At 42.5% G+C, this 18529-nt stretch overlaps 1 protein-coding gene across 2 annotated transcripts in view; it reads right to left on the reverse strand.

Moving 5' to 3' along the window:
• PCSK1 (proprotein convertase subtilisin/kexin type 1) overlaps window positions 1-18529 on the reverse strand; it is a 245307-nt gene that overhangs the window by 104275 nt on the left and 122503 nt on the right. For both annotated transcript variants that reach the window (XM_086960929.1, XM_086960930.1), the window contains exons 4-5: window positions 17206-17352; window positions 9365-9441 (exon numbers count right to left, since the gene is read on the reverse strand). In XM_086960929.1, the coding sequence (XP_086817055.1) occupies window positions 9365-9441; window positions 17206-17352 (224 nt within the window). The remainder of the gene's footprint in view (window positions 1-9364; window positions 9442-17205; window positions 17353-18529) is intronic.

An 18529-nucleotide genomic window follows, 5' to 3' on the forward strand; every position in this document is an offset into this window, starting at 1 on the left:
GTGGTAAATAATGAAAACCCTTTAAAAAGCATTTCTTTTTGCTTTTAAAACAGTGCCATGTTGCAGACATACATGCCCTAAGGGCCCTTAGGGCATGTATGTCTGCAACATGTGCACCCATGCACAATTGAGGAGTGCAACAGGGTATCAAAATGACACCCTGCCACCCTTCTATGTTTCCCCCAATTACCGAATCGGTATTTACCCATTCGTTAATTGAAATTCATTCCTATGGGCCTCCAGGCCCATAGGAATGAATGATAATTACCGAATCGGTAAATACCAAATCATACCGATTCGGTAATTAAATCGGTAAAATTACCTACATCCCGATTGCCAGTTCTTAACCCCCTCAATGCTGATGACGAGCTCAGCTCGCCATCAGCCACAGTGGTCGTGTGCGGATGACGAGCTGAGCTCGTCATCTAACGCGGCTTTTAGAAAAAAGCCGCGTAGCTGAAAAATAACCGCCGCAGCGATGCGGTTAAATACCGAATCGGTATGATTCGGTATTTAAGAATCGGTAATCTGGGATTACCTACATCGGGCCCTAAGGGAATGGAAGCAACAGAGAAAAGGTAAAATGATCTGTGAGGAACCCCACACAGCAAACCTCAGTTCAATAATCATCTGCTTGCCACAGACAGATGTTAATATTAAAGAACAGCAACTTTCTCACAGATCTTTGTATCCGTAGAAGCAAGATGTAATCCACATAAGAGATCTCTCAGGTCAAAGAAATAATAGCTGTGTGATGTATGACAAGAAAGACTAATCAATGTTAAAGTAAAAGTAAATAATGTTGTCCCTGCAGTCTCTGCTAACCATACAAAAGGAGATGGATACATTCATGCAATTTCTGTTACGCCGAGTTGTCCTTTGCCCCTAGAACATTGGTGCAACCCACACAAAATCCATTTATTTAGAACCCTGAGAAGAAAACAATCTACACTAAAAATCAATGAACACCATCAGCGTGTTACCACTCCATCATCCACAATAACACATTTTAAATTAAAATGAGACTGAAATCCTGCACCTCACGTTAGATAACATGTGCAAAACAAAAATATACTTAAATGATGCTTTTGATTTACAGTGCCTAGATTTCTCTTAATCACAAAGAAGCCATTTTTGTTAAAAAATACTATATTTATTTGGCAGTGATATATGGCCATCACGTTTAAAGAAAAATATTCGTGTGAACTGCCAGTCCAACCCAGAAACGCCTGGTGTTGGCAATTCTGCATTTAACCCCTCTTGCGAGCATGCTCCTTTCACTGTATACATTCAACCAAGTTTTAACTTCCAAAATATGTGCTGGGGAAATGTGTGGTACTTCTGCCCATATTTCTTTCTGATCCGGATGCAAACTGTGCCTGAATCAGGTTTTTAGTGGCTCCGAGAATGTGTGATGTATTTTGGAGGCCTAAAGCCAAATGCTGGAAGTAGGGTTGGATTGGGATAAAAAATTTGCCCGGCACCCTATAAAAAAGTAGCTCGCATTTGCGGATGGTGTCTTTTCTGCCTCAGTGTTTTAAGTGTTATGAAAAGAAGAAGGGGGTTCTATAAAAGAGGCATGGCTTCTTAACTTCACTAAGATAAAAAATAAATTCATATATTCCCAGGTCTCTTTGTGCACGGATTAGTTCACAAGGGTGAACCACACCTGAATATAAGTAAGGCCCCCTGCGCCTGCTCAATCTGCAAACATTAATGGGCTGGCCCAGCGAGAGAATGGGAATAACGCCTCTGCCCTTTTGGTAAAAGGGAGGTAATTGAGGCTAATCTGCCACCAGAAGGGCCACTCATGCCCCACTGGGCCGATAGCAGCATGTGATCGGCACAGACACAGCCCATATCAGTTACCACGCTGGACAAAAAAGCAGCCTTCAGCTGGATCTTGGGCACTGACCCATTGCCCAAATGCCTGCCTTACCTACCTGACCCTGGTTGGAAGAATAGCTGGGATTGCCCTTGCCTCTTAGCAGCTGGTACTGAGAATGATGGAATGGAACTGGGGAGTATTTTCATTTTTTCCTTTAGCCATATTTCTGTGGAACTGGGGTCATGTGGTAAGCTTTTGGAGGGTGATAAGACATTGATTAATGTGCAACATATTCTCAGAGGATTACCTCACCATAAACAGGGACTGGCGTCTATAGAGTGCTGGTGTTGCTCTTGTTTATTTGTAAGTAAAAGAAGCAGACAATTTCAAAGATGGCTTTCAAGGAACCAATGCTGGGTGAAAGGGTGCTTGAAATAATTTATAAAACACAATATGAAAATCTGAGAACTCCGAATGGTTAGGTTATAACTGATTTCCAATGGTTTAATGTTTTTAATTTTAGTAAGGAAACATTTCTGAGAGTTTAAGCATTACTCTCTACTTTGATGGATGGAGAGTGACAATTTACTTCGATGTTTCTCAAACGCCATCAATGTTTCGAGTAATTGTGTCATTGACTTTATGTCAAACCCAACCTCCTCTACTAAAATGAATGTTGATGTCAAGAACCTGGAATGCACTTGTAGACTTAGCTTCCTATTAGGCTCCCAGGAGATCAGAGACCTTTGATTAAGTTTGATTCAGCTGAATTCCAGTGGACAGCTTTGTGCTGATCATGTCTGGCATGACAGGCCAATTATAGAACACATGAGAAAATCCAAGAAAGAAATTTTTTCTGCCAAGTGAAACAAAAAACATCTGCCAAGTGAATTCTCTAGATGGATATATTGTAAGAGCAAGGATGACGTGCTAAGCTATATGTCCATCCCTAAGAAAAATGCATAAACAATCTAATTGTTCTATTAAAAGCAGCATGGGTAGACGAAGAAGACCTTTTCAAACTGAACCAAAACAAGAGATTTCCTGTATTCCAGAAATACTTGGTGCATATGTATATATATATATATATATATATATATATATATATATATATATATATATATATATATATATATATATATATATATATGTTTATATAATTCACGCAATGTATTACATTTTATTTTGGAAGCTTGAAGAAAATAGAGCAGCAGGTAGGGGCACTGCCCCAAAGCCTACTATTAGTGCATATATCTTGCTAAATTATGTCCATCCCCTTTACTGCAAAGTTAGAATACATGAATTTCATGGGTTCAACCTGTTGGAGCCAGTTATAGCCAGAGGGTATAAAATGGCTTCTAATTTTGACACTTTGGACCTTTCTACTATCTCGCATAGCTAAATTAGTAAAAATAATAAGTGCCAGGGCTCTCTTCAGTAGGACTCTGTAGCTTGTACCACATATTGCCCCTGCCATCATAGCAATGATTGTAATAACACAACTACTAACCATCACCCTTCTATAAGTGAGACAATTCAGACTATTTCAGGCCCCCAAAGCTAAGAATGGCTTGGGCGCGGGGGTAATAGTAATTTTGAATGTATATTAAATTAATAACAAACTGTTGTTGTTTTTATCTCTAAATTAGCCAGGCAGAACCACCTTGTGGCAAACAGTCACAAGCGACAGCGTTGACAACTAAGTGCCGAGCAGCAGACACCATTGGCTCAAATTAAGCACTGCTACCTCATGTCTTAATGGCTCAGAATATTTACCGGACATGATGTGTAGCTGTAATTGTTTGAAAGCCTTACCCATACATGTTGTTTTGGGGTTAAATATGGGTGAATAGGTCTTAATTACCATATGTGGAAATAGTCCTAAAATTAACCTGGTAAATACAATCTACTAGTCCTTATCAGTCAACCTGGAAATGTTTTAGCAAGTGCCTTTTTGATTTGTCGTATGAAGTGGACCATGACTGTTAATATACTTCCTCAAATGTATCTGAAAATCTATGAAAGACACCTATATAATGCACAACACAGTTGTGTCAATGCTAATGACAAGGAAAGCCAGTAGGTGGGAGTAACACCATGGTATTGTGAACGTGTAGTGGACAATCCTACTGTTGAAAGAGGTCTCATTCTTGGAATGATCCAATAAACCTCTCACCTTGCTATATTTAATGATTTTTTCTGCTGTATTTACATATTCAAGAACATGTAATCATACAAGAAGGGTGTCATGTCAGGCTGAATTCAAGTAGCAATTTGCTTTTTTATTTAAATGTTAAATCACAGATTGGAAGACAAACATAGTAAATTCAGGATAGTTGACAACTGTCCCTTGTGACCATTCTGTAGTGGGAAAAGTCTCCTAGAGAGCCAGTGACCAGTAGGTTAGAAGTGGCAATGAGCAAGCTAGGGCTGAAACAAATTGTGGAGATCCCCAACCATGAGAAGGGCCATACTCTAGACCTTATCTGGACTTCAGTGTCCAATGTTCAAGTATCCAAGCACATACAGTGCAGCTGGTCAGATCACCTTCTGAGCTTTGGTATTCCTGTGCCAAGTCCACCGAAATATGCACTCCCAGGGTGGAGGACGGTAGGGAGTTGGCACAAAATAGAGGAAGCTGATTTGAGGGAGGCACTGGGGGAGAGAACGCACCCAGAGAGACTGTTGGGGGACCCGGATCTGGAGTACGATAAGCTTGCAGGCAGTTTGAGGAATGCTATTGATAAAGTGGCCCCTGCACGGAGGGAAAGGGTAAGGGATAGAGTGAAGGGCGCCCCTTGGTATACAGAGGAACTAAGAGGGACAAAACAGGCCCTACGTCAGTGTGAAAGGCTCTGGCGGAAATCATACTACCTGATGGCTCGGGAGAAATATGAAGCAAAGCTAGCCCTCTACAAAATCTCAATTATCGCAAAGAAATCTTAGTACAATGAGCGGCAGATCAAGGAGGCCAAGGACACTCAGAAAGAGACATATAAGGTGCTGAGGGAATTGAGTCAAAAGAAAGAACAGAGGGCTGTTGTCAATCTAGTTGATTGCAATAAGATACAGGACTTTTACCTGGCAAAAGTCAAGGATATCCTTATAGAAATAGGTAACACTTGCAAAAGCTTGTGCCCTTTTTCAGTGGTGGATCCACCAGATTTCCTGGGAGGTTACCTCTTTCTTTCCAATATTAGACCTAGACTGCCTAGTGCACATTATGGCCGAAGTGAAATAAGGCTCTCCAGAGGACCCCTGCCCTCCCAGGGTATTTAAAAAGGATCTTCCCTGTGATGGGGCCAGAGATATTGTCCTTACTAAATCTGTCCCTGGTAACGGGGAAGGTTCCTCTCAATTTTAAGGAAGCCATGGTGACTCTGCTACTGAGGGCAGATGTTAATACCTTGAAGAACTACAGCCTCATATTCAGACTTCCCTTTCTGGCTAAGGTAGTGGAGCAACATGTACTTAGAACACTCTCCTCCTTTCTGGAGGAACATCAGCTGCTCCATGTGCAGCAAGCGGGCTTCAGGGCCGACAGCAGTACAGAGCTGGTGATGCTCTCAGTGCTGGATAAGCTGTTGGCATTGATCCTTTTGGATCTTTCAGCTGCGTTCGACACGGTGAACCATGCTCAGTTGCTGGCCCGTGTTCGGGTGCTGGAAATTACTGGTGTCGTATACCAGTGGATTGACTCCTTTCTAAAGGATCGGTCGCAAACTGTCCAATTAGGGGATTGTGTGTCCAGGAAAGGCGCTTTGCCGTGTAGGGTCCCGCAGGGCTCAGCGTTGTCCGCCCAGCTTTTCAACATCTATTTGCAGCCACTCGTGGAAGTGCTGGCAAAATTAGAATGCCTGGTGTTCTACTACAATGACGATACGCAATCAATCAATCAATCATTGACACTTGTAAAGCGCGCTACATACCCGTAGGGTCTCAAGGCGCTGGGGGGGGGGGGGGGGGGGTGCCGCTACTGCTCGAACAGCCAGGTCTTCAGCTTCTTCCTGAAGGAGAGGTGGTCTTGGGTCAGGCGCAGGTCGGGAGGGAGGGAGTTCCAGGTCTTGGCGGCCAGGTAGGAGAAGGACCTTCCTCCTGTAGTCGCTCTTCGGATGCGGGGGACGGCGGCGAGGGCGTGGTTGGCTGATCGGAGGTGGCGTTTGGGAGCGTAGAAGTTGACTCGGCTGTTGAGGTAGCTCGGGCCTTGGTCGTGTAGGGCTTTGTGTGCGTGGGTGAGGAGGCGGAAGGTGATTCTTTTGTTGACGGGGAGCCAGTGAAGGTCTCTCAGATGTTCGGAGATGTGGCTGGTTCGTGGGATGTCGAGGATGAGTCTGGCTGAGGCGTTCTGGATCCGCTGGAGTCTCTTCTGGAGCTTGGCGGTGGTACCGGCATAGAGTGCGTTGCCGTAGTCCAGTCGGCTGGTGACGAGGGCCTGGGTGACGGTCTTCCTGGTCTCGGTGGGGATCCACCGGAAGATCTTCCTTAGCATGCGTAGGATGTTGAAGCACGCCGAGGAGACGTTGTTGACCTGCCTGGTCATGGAGAGGGAGGAGTCCAGGATGACGCCCAGGTTTCGTGCATGGTCTGTCGGTTTGGGTGCGGTGCCCAGGGCGGGAGGCCACCAGGAGTCGTCCCAGGCGGAGGGTGAGGAGCCCAGGATGAGGACCTCCGTCTTGTCCGAGTCCAGTTTCAGGCGGCTGGTCGTCATCCACTCGGCTACCTCTTTCATCCCTTCGTGCAGGTTGGCTCTGGCGGCGGCGGGGTCGTTGGTCAGGGAGAGGATCAGCTCCAAATCTTATGTATCGACAGCTCTACACAGGCACAGTCGAATGTACAGAATATCCTCCAGTTCACTATGGACTGGATGACCACCAATTCACTGAAGGTAAATCTGGATATGATAGTGGTATTAGCTATTACCACAGGGGGAAAACCCTGGTCTAACTCCTTCTGGCCACAAGAGCTAGGTACTACTCCGATACCAATGCCAGTTGTGAAGAGCTTGGGCTTCAGGTTGGATGACAAGCTAACACTGAACAATCAGGTGACCGCTGTGGTTGGGAATTGTGTGGGCCTTATGAGGCAACTCCGGAAACTTGTACCCCTCCTGTCCTTTTCCACTATGCGTACCGTAGTGTCAGCACTAATTGTGTCACGACTGGACTACAGTAATGTGCTTTATATTGGATCTGATAAACTATCAGGAAAGCTCTAGGTGGTTATGAACGATGCGGAGAGATTAATCTTCAAACTACCTAGGAGAGCACATGTTACACCACTGCTGCAACAACTGCACTGGCTTCCAGTGAAGCCGAGGGCTAGGTTCAAGGGTCTGTGTATTGTACATAAAGCCCTGCACAGAACGGCACCTGACTACATTAAGTAACGGCTGAAGAGTTATGTGCCAGGGTGATGCCTCCGTTCATCTGAGGCAAGTCTGTTGGCCTGCCCTTGGATTGATAAAGCCACCTTGGGGGCGTCGAGATTTTTACGTGATGATACCTCAGCTTTGGAACAAGCTACCAGCAAGCTTGCGTAGGGAAGTTTCCCTTCTCCCCATCAGGAGGAAACTAAAGACTCTTTTGTTTATTCAGGCTTTTGGTTAAGCCTCACTTAGATTAACCGAGTTTTGGGCCGTGTAGCTCTGGTAGGGTTTTACATTTCTCACAAGCGCTTAGAGACCATTGGTGATTTGGCACTACATAAATGACAATAACATAGCATAGTGTTGCGATTCCTTGGTACCTTGAATGCCACGCCTATGTGACTGGTTAGGGGAGCTTTTAGAAACATTAATTGTCACATGTTGTGGCATAATGGTAGAGAAGAGCCATAGAAGGTACAGAGCTCTCATTTGTTTAGGTACTCCCTAATGTTCAATTAAATTAGCATCCTCTGTGTGAAGAAATATTGTATTAGTGCTAGTGTCCCAAAGCAGTATCACAAATAACACCTTGCACTGCAAAAAATCATGGCACTTAGGGCATTTTTTTCAGGCTATTCTCCTAGTTGTAGATTTGAATGAATTTGAGAGGAGGTTGTGGAAAGAACACAGGACTTAAAAGTAGGCACACTGATGGAGGTGATCAAAGGAAAATGTGGTCTGCTTTCTGCTAAGGAGTTGGTGATAAATTAGTTTTATGATATAATACATACTTTAATTTGAACACTAGTTACATTAATGGTGAATTATATGTTTTATGAAAGTCAATGTAAAATGATTTAGGGCCATATTTATATCTTGGCTGATAGAATTATGTATTACAAATGTGATGGATATCTATCTGCCGTATTACGATCTCCATAAGATATAATTGGATCGTGATACGGAGGACGGGATATCCGTCATGTGCTTGATCGAGTATTCTCCTCTGCCAAGATCTAAATCAGGCCCTTAGTAACCAGGGTCTGGGAAAGACCTTGAGTTTATGAGCAAGATGGTATGTTGGTAAAGAACTATATGTTTTTATTTTATATTTTTATTTTACGCAGTTTTATATAGCGGAACTTGACCCGAAGGTATCGGGTATCAGAGCGCTTTACATAGCACCTGTTGCATTACATGAGGACACAATAATGTTTTTGTTAGGCACAGGGAGATTAAGTGATTTGCCCAGAATCACAGGATGTTCAGCGTCGTTGCTGAGACTCGAACCCAGTTCCCCAGATTTGAGGTCGACCGCCCTAGCCATTAGGCCAACTCCTCTCCCCAAGCTGTTATGAGTGTCTGGTGACCCCCAAATAAATGGAACTCTTTGTAAAAGTAAATGATTTTTAAAAACGTGTTAAATCACTGATTCTGTACATATAAGTGTACAAATGTTATGGCCTGACAACTACATTGAGAAATAATTGGATAACAGGAATGTAACTTTTTACCTCTAAATCTCAAAATATAAATTCTACCTTGAACCCTACCAGGACTGTTAGGGTCCATTTAAGGCCACTAAATGTAGATCACATGTTGGTGATCTATTTCTGGAATCTGTAGGGAAGAGTCTCAGCAAGAACATTTCACATTATAGTGTACACATGGAATTGTTCTGCGCTGGGCCATTCTTAGCCTGATCCAACTAGATTCACAGTCAGCCCGAAGGACAATGACCAAGCACCACACATTAGATGCTACAAATCCAATGATAGAAACTATAATTTGGGCAGATACAAATCAGTAAGAATGATAGCTATTATCTCCATCCAGACCCTTCAATGCAGCACGTTAATATATCAGTCACCATCCAAACAACCATCTGTGAAAATACATTTCACTATGTTGTATTAATTGACACATACTTATGCCACCATAGAGTCATACTAAGAGGCAGTATGGATGAGATAATTATGATGATAATGCTAAAAACAAGCATTGAACAGCTGCAACAAATTACACATCAGCACTTTAAGGCACCTTTCAACTATGTCATGCAAAGTCAGGTTTGTAGAACATGGTAAGGCACCAGTGAAATACAACTTAGACATAGCATGTTACATGAGTTAACAATCAAAACTTGATCAATATTATGAATAGAAACTCACTTGTTCTCATTCGTAGCGTCATATCTGGGAAATGGATCATGATCATTATCATTGAAGTCATAGCTGCTATCTGGATCCTACATAAAAGATATTCTGCATTATTTAACATATACCTGTTAATGCCTGAAAGTCAAATGTTTTAATCTCCTTTCAAATATAATCCCAAAGTGAAATGTTTTGACTATTTAAAACATTTACGCAAACCCTGCACACCCTTACCTCAACCCAACCTGTCTCTCAGTGTTCTAAAAGTCGAAGAAGACTGCAAATAAAATATTGCTTGAAGTCTGAACTTGGGAATTTTGTATGTTGAATTAAACACGTGTTCTTATATTAAACTATCCTGCTTTGCAATGAATTGATGTGAAAGAAAATATAGAAAAAGTGGTGCACTGATTGTGTGCTACTTACCCTCAAGTGGGAGTTCCTGACGCAGATAGGGACAGTAATTTGTAGAAAATGTGCTGTCTCCAGTGAATTCAAGCCTGTGATGGAGGCTGTGCGCCTCCTCATATATGGAGCACAATCAGTGAGCCTCCTGAGGCTGTATTACGGAAGTACCCTTGAGGAACAATGTTTGTTTGCATCCTCTTTGTGTACCCCCTAGTCACTTTGGTATTACAGAAGGGAGCCACAGATGTTTATGTGGCCCCTTCATAGCGCTGGCACACATGTAGCACTAGCACTCTCTTGAGGGGGGTGTTTCCTCATTTACATGATGGTGTGACCCCATGAAAATGAGGGAATCACGTTGTTTCTGCTCCTGTGCCATATTACCAACATGGGCATAGAGGCAAACATGCCCTTAGGTGGTGCACTGAGAGAGCACACTCTTAGGGCAGCCCTCTCAATCGATCAAAGGGGTCTCATGGACCCCCACAGACATCTCATGTGCAGGTGGCTGCAGTCACTCACTTCCCCCACCAGAAGGGGATCGCTAATCCATTCTCTGCTAAGGCGGAGGAGCATCGTCCCACTGCTAGGAAGCAACAAAAGAAAGGAAACAATAAAATGATAATAATGTATTGTTATTATAATGTTATTTTGTCCTCCTGCTGTGGCAGTGTGCATGAGGGGGCGGGGCGGCAAAGCAGGGGAGGACTTGTAGAGCACTCCTTTGCCCAATGACTGTTAGGTAAGGCCTTCTTGTGCTGCCCAAAGCAGTCATGCACACGTCCCTGCTCTCCATGCAGGTTGCATTCCAGCCAAGTATGGAGAACATGCCCACCCCTCTAGCCCCTGGTTGAGGGCTGTGTCACTGCACTCAGACCAATCACAACGCTGCGTTGCAACGTTGTAGTTGGCTGCGGTGAGCATGGTAGCCCTGGTACTTCCTGCTTCTTCACAAGAAGCCAGGAAGTGGACGGGACACAGTAGAGACGGCGGCAGACCTCCCCGGCTGGCAGAGGGGTAAGTGATTTGTTGTTTTACACAATCCCAGCGCCTCTTTGCCTAACTGCTGCTTCTAGGCAGCAGCCGCGACTGCGCAAATTCCTTTTGAAATTACAGGTGGGGATTGCCTGCACAGAGAAACACAGAGCCGCTTTTAAACTGCTGCTATGTATTTCTCCTGAATGTGTTTCACTGCAAGTCCGCGGCTGCCCTGAGGGCAGTGCTTTCTTCCTAATCGGACACACTTTCCCTGCTTGCACCGGAGGCACCTGCTTTAAGGTGCGCCATGGTGCAAATAGGAAAAGTGCAACCCATCTGTAATAGGGCCATTGATGGCTTATTCTCTGCTGAGCTATAACATGGTGCAGGTTATGGTGCAAATGTGACACCTCATTTTCATGGGTTCACACCCACAGACAAATAAGGAAAATCCCCCTGGAATCGCGCAAGCATAAAATCTGTACTTGCACAATCTTTACTACTGAATAAATTCATCTGTAAATCAGTGGGGGGGTGGATCACTTGTCCTGCCAACCTGGATTCCTCAGGTGTTCGGTACGTCCCTTGGTAAAAAACCCTCATGCACTCGAGATGGAGTCGAGAATAGCGGTATATCTTGATTCTCCGCTATAGTGCTCAAGTGTCTGCATAATCACAGGGTTGTTTTGTATGCAGCCTCCACCAGGAGGTAGTCATCCAAGGTTATGTGCAGTAGTGTCCAGTGATTAGTGGAGAGTGGTGAATTCTAAAATAACTCGGACAGCCAGAGGATGAATTTTAATATTCTGGATTCGAGTTAAAAAGGAGAAAATATTCTTGGTATGCGTTTCGAGAGTTACTAGGGTTCTCTACGCTACCTATTTTCGTGATTAAAAGGTCGACATGTTTCCGCCCTTGTTTGTCAAAATGATCAATGGGCTTTCTTCAGGACCGGGGTGCAAAGGTGAGAAGGCGACGTATTATTCCCTTCTTTGTTGAAGTCAATTATGCCTACGATAAAGAAAAAGTGTCACCTTGGGAGAAGGTTCTGGGCCATATTTACATATTAAAACTACCAGCTTTGTGCTGGGGGTGAGTTAACTGCATAGCCATACAGTGCTTCGCCATTATCCTGTCTGGAGTAACCACATACCCAAACTCATTCCTTTCATTCTCTAGATATCAAAGATTCATTTACTTGTTTCTAGTATTTCAAATGCGAGATTTGTTTGAAACCATCAGCCCTCATTCATTTGGTGTGATTCCTCATGAATCACCACGATTTTAACGTTATATTTCAAAAGTGGAACATTTCTTATACCCATATTCGACATTATATTCTCAAAACCTTTGCGTATTTATTACTTAATGTGCTTTCATATATGTGCCCTCTGATAGCGACTTTTCATCCATATGCGCAGTGATGTATTGTGGGTATTACCCAAAGAAGCTTTCAATCAATTTAGTTTATGGTATTTGCCTAGGTGATATTTAAAAAGAATCCATTTTTTTTGTCCCCAAACGTTTCTAACACGCTTAACCTAGCATGCAGTTCACGTACCTCTGCACGTGTTATTACGTGCTTCCGCGGGTACCCAGGGAGTCTGTGGGGAGGTCTTTTCTAGAATTTAAAAGGGGAGGCAGGGGTTGGTAAAAATTCGAGAGAAATCAGTACTTATCTATTTAGTAGGAAGCGTTTCCCTCGTGCTACCTGTAGATCCTCCTATGGCGCCTTGTGCTGACTCTGCCGTCCTGCACCCGGTTGAGTTTCCAGGTTCCCTGATGGTCTTTATATTTTCCTATTCTCCCGAGTAAACAGGGAAGAAAGACTGTTGTGGGTGTTTACTCTTTCACAAAGGTGTCTTTATAAAATAAATTTTATTTAGTCTCTGAAAAATATTTGTTTCTATTTCTATATATTAAGAAATTTGCGGGTATTTTGTATTTTTTATGTTATTATTTGACAAAATCGGGCGCAATATGTTTCTCTTGACTACGTGGGTGTTTTTTATACTTTTAAGTTAAATATATTGTTTCATGATATGTATGTTGTTTTTCGTACATTAAGAAGCTAGTTTAGTGATTCAGAGGGAAAAGCGTGTTTTTCTTCTACGCGTTTTCCATGTTTTTTTTCTGATCTTGATCAATGTCGGGCACAATAGGCTTCTCTTGACTCTGTGGGTATCTTTTTTGTACCTTTCAGTTAAACATATGGTTTTACGATATGTTTGTTGTTTTTTGTACATTTAGAAGCTAGTTAGTGATTCAGGGGGAGTAGCGTGTTTTCATCTACGCTTTTTTTATGTTTTTATTCTGATCTTGATCAATGTTGCCAGTTTGTTTATATGGGAGAAATGTTCATGGTCTACTCATACTTGCCCATGGAACACTGTCATTCAAGCCTCGTACATCTGTGCCCAGTCGGTGTACCCATCTCTGTTCTTTTTCGAACAGGATGCGTTCTGCGTTGTGGTCCTTGATCTGTAGTGTCTCCAGGATCACCCACTTTAAATCGTCTACTGTGTGGCCTTTTTCCAAGTAATGTGTTGCCATTTTCGTTGTCACCTTCCTACATTTGACGTTGCTGCGGTGTTCGCTGATTCTTATTTTTGCCCTCCGGCACGTCATCCCGATGTAAATCATACTGCAGGGGCATGTGATCATATAAATTATATGACTCGTGTTGCAGTTCATATGGCTCCGCATAGTCCATTTCAAATTTGGTAAAAGTTGTAGTTCTTTCGTTGGTCTCGTCAATGGACAAACCGAACTGGAGCCACAGGGGTAATGTCCCACAATCGGTGGTAGGTTCCACAAAGTAGTATCTCTTGGTGGGGCAATGGTTCTCGGTCTCGTGTGAACCAATTGATCTTTCAAATTCCCTGTTCGCTTGTTGGTGAAGCGTGGTTTTGGCCATGATATGTTTGCAGACGTAAGAATTTGCCAGTGTTTATTTATGATCTTTTTTACTTGGTTTGCTACTGTAAATGTAGGAAGGTGACAACGAAAATGGAAACACATTACTTGGAAAAAGGCCACACAGTAGACGATTTAAAGTGGGTGATCCTGGAGACACTACAGATCAAGGACCACAATGCAGAACGCATCCTGTTCGAAAAAGAACAGAGATGGGTACATCGACTGGGCACGGATGTACGAGGCTTGAATGACAGTGTTCCATGGGCAAGTATGAGTAGACCATGAACATTTCTCCCATATAAACAAACTGGCAACATTGATCAAGATCAGAATAAAAACATTAAAAAAAGCGTAGATGAAAACACGCTACTCCCCCTGAATCTCTAACTAGCTTCTAAATGTACAAAAAACAACAAACATATCGTAAAACCATATGTTTAACTGAAAGGTACAAAAAATATACCCACAGAGTCAAGGGTAGCCTATTGTGCCCGACATTGATCAAGATCAGAATAAAAACATAGAAAACGCGTAGAAGAAAAACACGCTATTCCCTCTGAATCACTAAACTAGCTTCTTAATGTACGAAAAACAACAAACATATCGTGAAACGATATATTTAACTTAAAAGTATAAAAAACACCCACGTAGTCAAGAGAAACATATTGCGCCCAATTTTGTCAAATAATAACATAAAAAATACAAAATACCCGCAAATTTCTTAATATATAGAAATAGAAACAAATATTTTTCAGAGACTAAATAAAATTTATTTTATAAAGACACCTTTGTGAAAGAGTAAACACCCACAACAGTCTTTCTTCCCTGTTTACTCGGGAGAATAGGAAAATATAAAGACCATCCGGGAACCTGGAAACTCAACCGGGTCCAGGACGGCAGAGTCAGCACAAGGCGCCATAGGAGGATCTACAGGTAGCACGAGGGGAACGCTTCCTACTAAATAGATAAGTACTGATTTCTCTCGAATTTTTATAACCCCTGCCTCCCCTTTTAAATTCTAGAAAAGACCTCCCCACAGACTCCCTGGGTACCCGCGGAAGCACGTAATAACACGTGCAGAGGTACGTGAACTGCATGCTAGGTTAAGCGCGTTAGAAACGTTTGGGGACAAAAAAATTGATTCTTTTTAAATATCACCTAGGCAAATACCATAAACTAAATTGATTGAAGGCTTCTTTGGGTAATACCCACAATACATCACTGCGCATATGGATGAAAAGTCGCTATCAGAGGGCACATATATGAAAGCACATTAAGTAATAAATACGCAAAGGTTTTGAGAATATAATGTCGAATATGGGTATAAGAAATGTTCTACTTTTGAAATATAACGTTAAAATCGTGGTGATTCGTGAGGAATCACACCAAATGAATGAGGGCTGATGGTTTCAAACAAATCTCGCATTTGAAATACTAGAAACTAGTAAATGAATCTTTGATATCTAGAGAATGAAAGGAATGAGTTTGGGTATGTGGTTACTCCAGACAGAATAATGGGGAAGCACTGTATGGCTATGCAGTTAACTCACCCCCAGCACAAAGCTGGTAGTTTTAATATGTAAATATGTCCCAGAACCTTCTCCCAAGGTGACACTTTTTCTTTTTCATAGGCATAATTGACTTCAACAAAGAAGGGAATAATACGTTGCCTTCTCACCTTTGCACCCCGGTCCTGAAGAAAGCCCATTGATCATTTTGACAAACAAGGGCTGAAACATGTCGACCTTTTAATCATGAAAATAGGTAGCGTAGAGAAGCCTAGTAACTCTCGAAACGCATACCAAGAATATTTTCTCCTTTTTAACTCGAATCCAGAATATTAAAATTCAATCTCTGGCTGTCCGAGTTATTTTAGAATTCACCACTCTCCACTAATCACTGGACACTACTGCACATAACCTTGGATGACTACCTCCTGGTGGAGGCTGCATACAAAACAACCCTCTGATTATGCAGACACTTGACACTATAGCGGAGAATCAAGATATACCGCTATTCTCGACTCCATCTCGAGTGCATGAGGGTTTTTTACCAAGGGACGTACCGAACACCTGAGGAATCCAGGTTGGCAGGACAAGTGATCCACCCCCCCCCACTGATTTACAGATTGAGATAAAGGAAACTGGATGGATCAAGAATTTCCTTCTCCCCACCCCCATTGATTGAAGTATACTGAATAAATTAGCCTCTGTGACCCCATCCATAAAACTAAAGTTCCCTGAGACACAAAAAGTGTGAAAACGCCTGTCTCTGCCCACTCACCCTCTATTGTCCCCCACCTCAGATATTGTGGTGTAGGTTCAGCATAAGCAGCATATTAAAGGATTTGCAGTAGAGTGATTTTCTCATTGACTCAGATTTATTTGATGTTAGTCTGTAGGGTAATGAGCACACACGTACTGCTCTGGTGGTTATAGTCAGTGCGAAGAAGGGCCCCCTTTGAGCTTGTTGCACTCATAATCAGTCTTAAATCAAATTTACTACTAGGCTCGCATTTTTAAATGTGAAGAATTCAAACAAACAGTCACACACACATATCAGGCATCTCTGTAAGCTACGCAAACATATCTCTCTAAGAAACAAAGTATGGCATGGAGCAATACATTTCGCTTTAGTGAATGAGTCATTCTTTGTTCTTCTTTTTTGGGAGGCCACTTCATTTTCGCAGATATAACAACCTGCCACCAAATTTGCAGTATGTTCTGTTTACTGGCCCTTTTAGCTGACACTGGTTGAAGACAAAATCTTATGCCCATATTTATATGATGGTGTTATGTATACTCCATTGCTACGGTGATAGAGTACACATACCGCCAACATAATAGTCTGCCCCCCCCCCCCCCCATTTATATGCGGGAGGACAGCCCCATATCCAAACCTCTCCAAAGGCCAGACAGAGAAAATGCAATCTGAGAAATGGCCATATGCCCCCCCCCCACCCAATGCAGGTGGGAGACATATTGCCACTGTTTTACTGTGCGTCTCTGCCAGGCAAACCCTGGTGGTGAGGGACAGTAAAATAGAAATAATGCTCCCTCTCTATGAGAGATGACATCCATATCGAGGGGGGTATTTTTTTTCCGAAAGGAAATATTGTTTTAGGATATTCTTTTTGAAAATAAAAAAACAAAACTGTTTGGTGTAGGGCTGTGTCAAGTTGACGCAGACCTGCACCAAACAGCGAAATGTAATGGCAGAAACCACTGCGGTGGCGTTTCCTGCCAATACTTTATAAATAACCACCAGCTTGGCAGTTTTAAATTCGGTAGGCAGTCCCTCCATCAGGAGGACGGAGTAATGTACTCCATCCCCCTGGCAGAATAACAGGCCATCCGTCAGAATCTAAATCGGGCCCTGAGGCATCTCCAATCAGGCAGATCAGGCCCTGGGCTGGACTGGCGGTAGCAGGCACCAGGCATTTCCCAGGTAGGCGGGAGGGGTTGGGGCAGGTTTTGTGCTCGTGGGGGCCGGCGTAATATACAGATGCAGTGGAGCGAATGCAGTGTTTGAAATGCAGCTCAAAAACGTACATAATTAGCATAGATATCAGTGTGATTCCACTCCAAGCCGTCGTCAAGCACTGTGATTCTCACGCCTTTGCCAGTAATTCCTTTCTTCCACACAGGAATGACGTGAAGGTCCAGTTTTGGCAGGGCTGGTGTCGTCCTTGTATCTTGCTAAAAAAAAAAAGAATAAAAAAATCAAGCATTGATCTTGCATGTGTCAGGACAGAGAGATGTAGATTATTGCAGGAAAATAAATTGCTTCTTCCTTTATTGAGCAAAGGGGGAGCCCCTGCTAGCAATTACGGTGCGGTAAAGGAAATGTCCATGCAATTGGAAACCCCTGTCCAATGACAAATCACTAATGCAAATTGTTTCTGCGGGTGAAAAAACACACAGATGGCATGACTCACTCAGCTCCTCTTCAAGTAGAGTTCTGCATATTAAAGAACACAGCCCCTAGAGCTTCAATGCGGGCATCATTTTAATGGCAATTATTTATCGATCAAGCGTCATAGGTGTTGAGACACAATAAATAGAAGTGCACAGCATGTCCTGTAAATTGCATAATGACCAACATTGCCATGATTTCTTTATTTAGTTCCAACAATTACTCCTCTAAAATGCTGCCAACCTCATTGCGCACACCGAGTTAAATCTGGAAGGAATATAAAAAGTCAGTAATCTGAATTTATCGGTTGCAATAAATAGCACCTATTTCAAGCTTTTCCCTAACAATGGGAAATGATAAGAAGATTACGGGGCTTTCCACCCCCAAAATCAACAGATCTTGGTGCTCACCAGGTCTTTTGAATCAGTTAAATGAAGTTAGATTTGATCTACCTAAATTTAATTAGGGAAAATTTCAAGGGTGTGGACTTTATCGCACCTTGGAGTTACACTTTTCAATTCAGCTCTGAATGGGGACCTATGTGTCTGCAGTGAAGTGAAGCCCTGAATTATGCACTGTATCATATTTCACGTGTGTGCATATTTGGATGATTTTAATACTTAAATCAATATGTATTTTCATTAATTTTAATTTTTGGTTTTAGATACTGAAATACAAAGAAAAAACAAGAAAATACTAAGGGAAAACATAATAGACAAAACTGTGTTTGATTCAGCCAGTTCGATCAGAGAAGCCAACTTTATTGTGAGATATTTATTTTATTTGCATTATCCTTAAGGGTTTTCCAGTATGGCCCCAGAACTATTGACTATCAAAGAGAGTGCCTTTAAGACAGTCATTTGTCCTTCTTGTTTTCTCCTTTTGTTACAGCAGTCAAAGTCAGAAAATAACATAAAATAGGTTTTGTCTCATAAAAGAAGATATGTTGCAGAGAATGTT

The sequence above is a fragment of the Lissotriton vulgaris genome, chromosome 3_1, assembly GCF_964263255.1.
Source record: "Lissotriton vulgaris chromosome 3_1, aLisVul1.2, whole genome shotgun sequence".
NCBI classification, from domain to species: Eukaryota; Metazoa; Chordata; class Amphibia; order Caudata; family Salamandridae; genus Lissotriton; species Lissotriton vulgaris.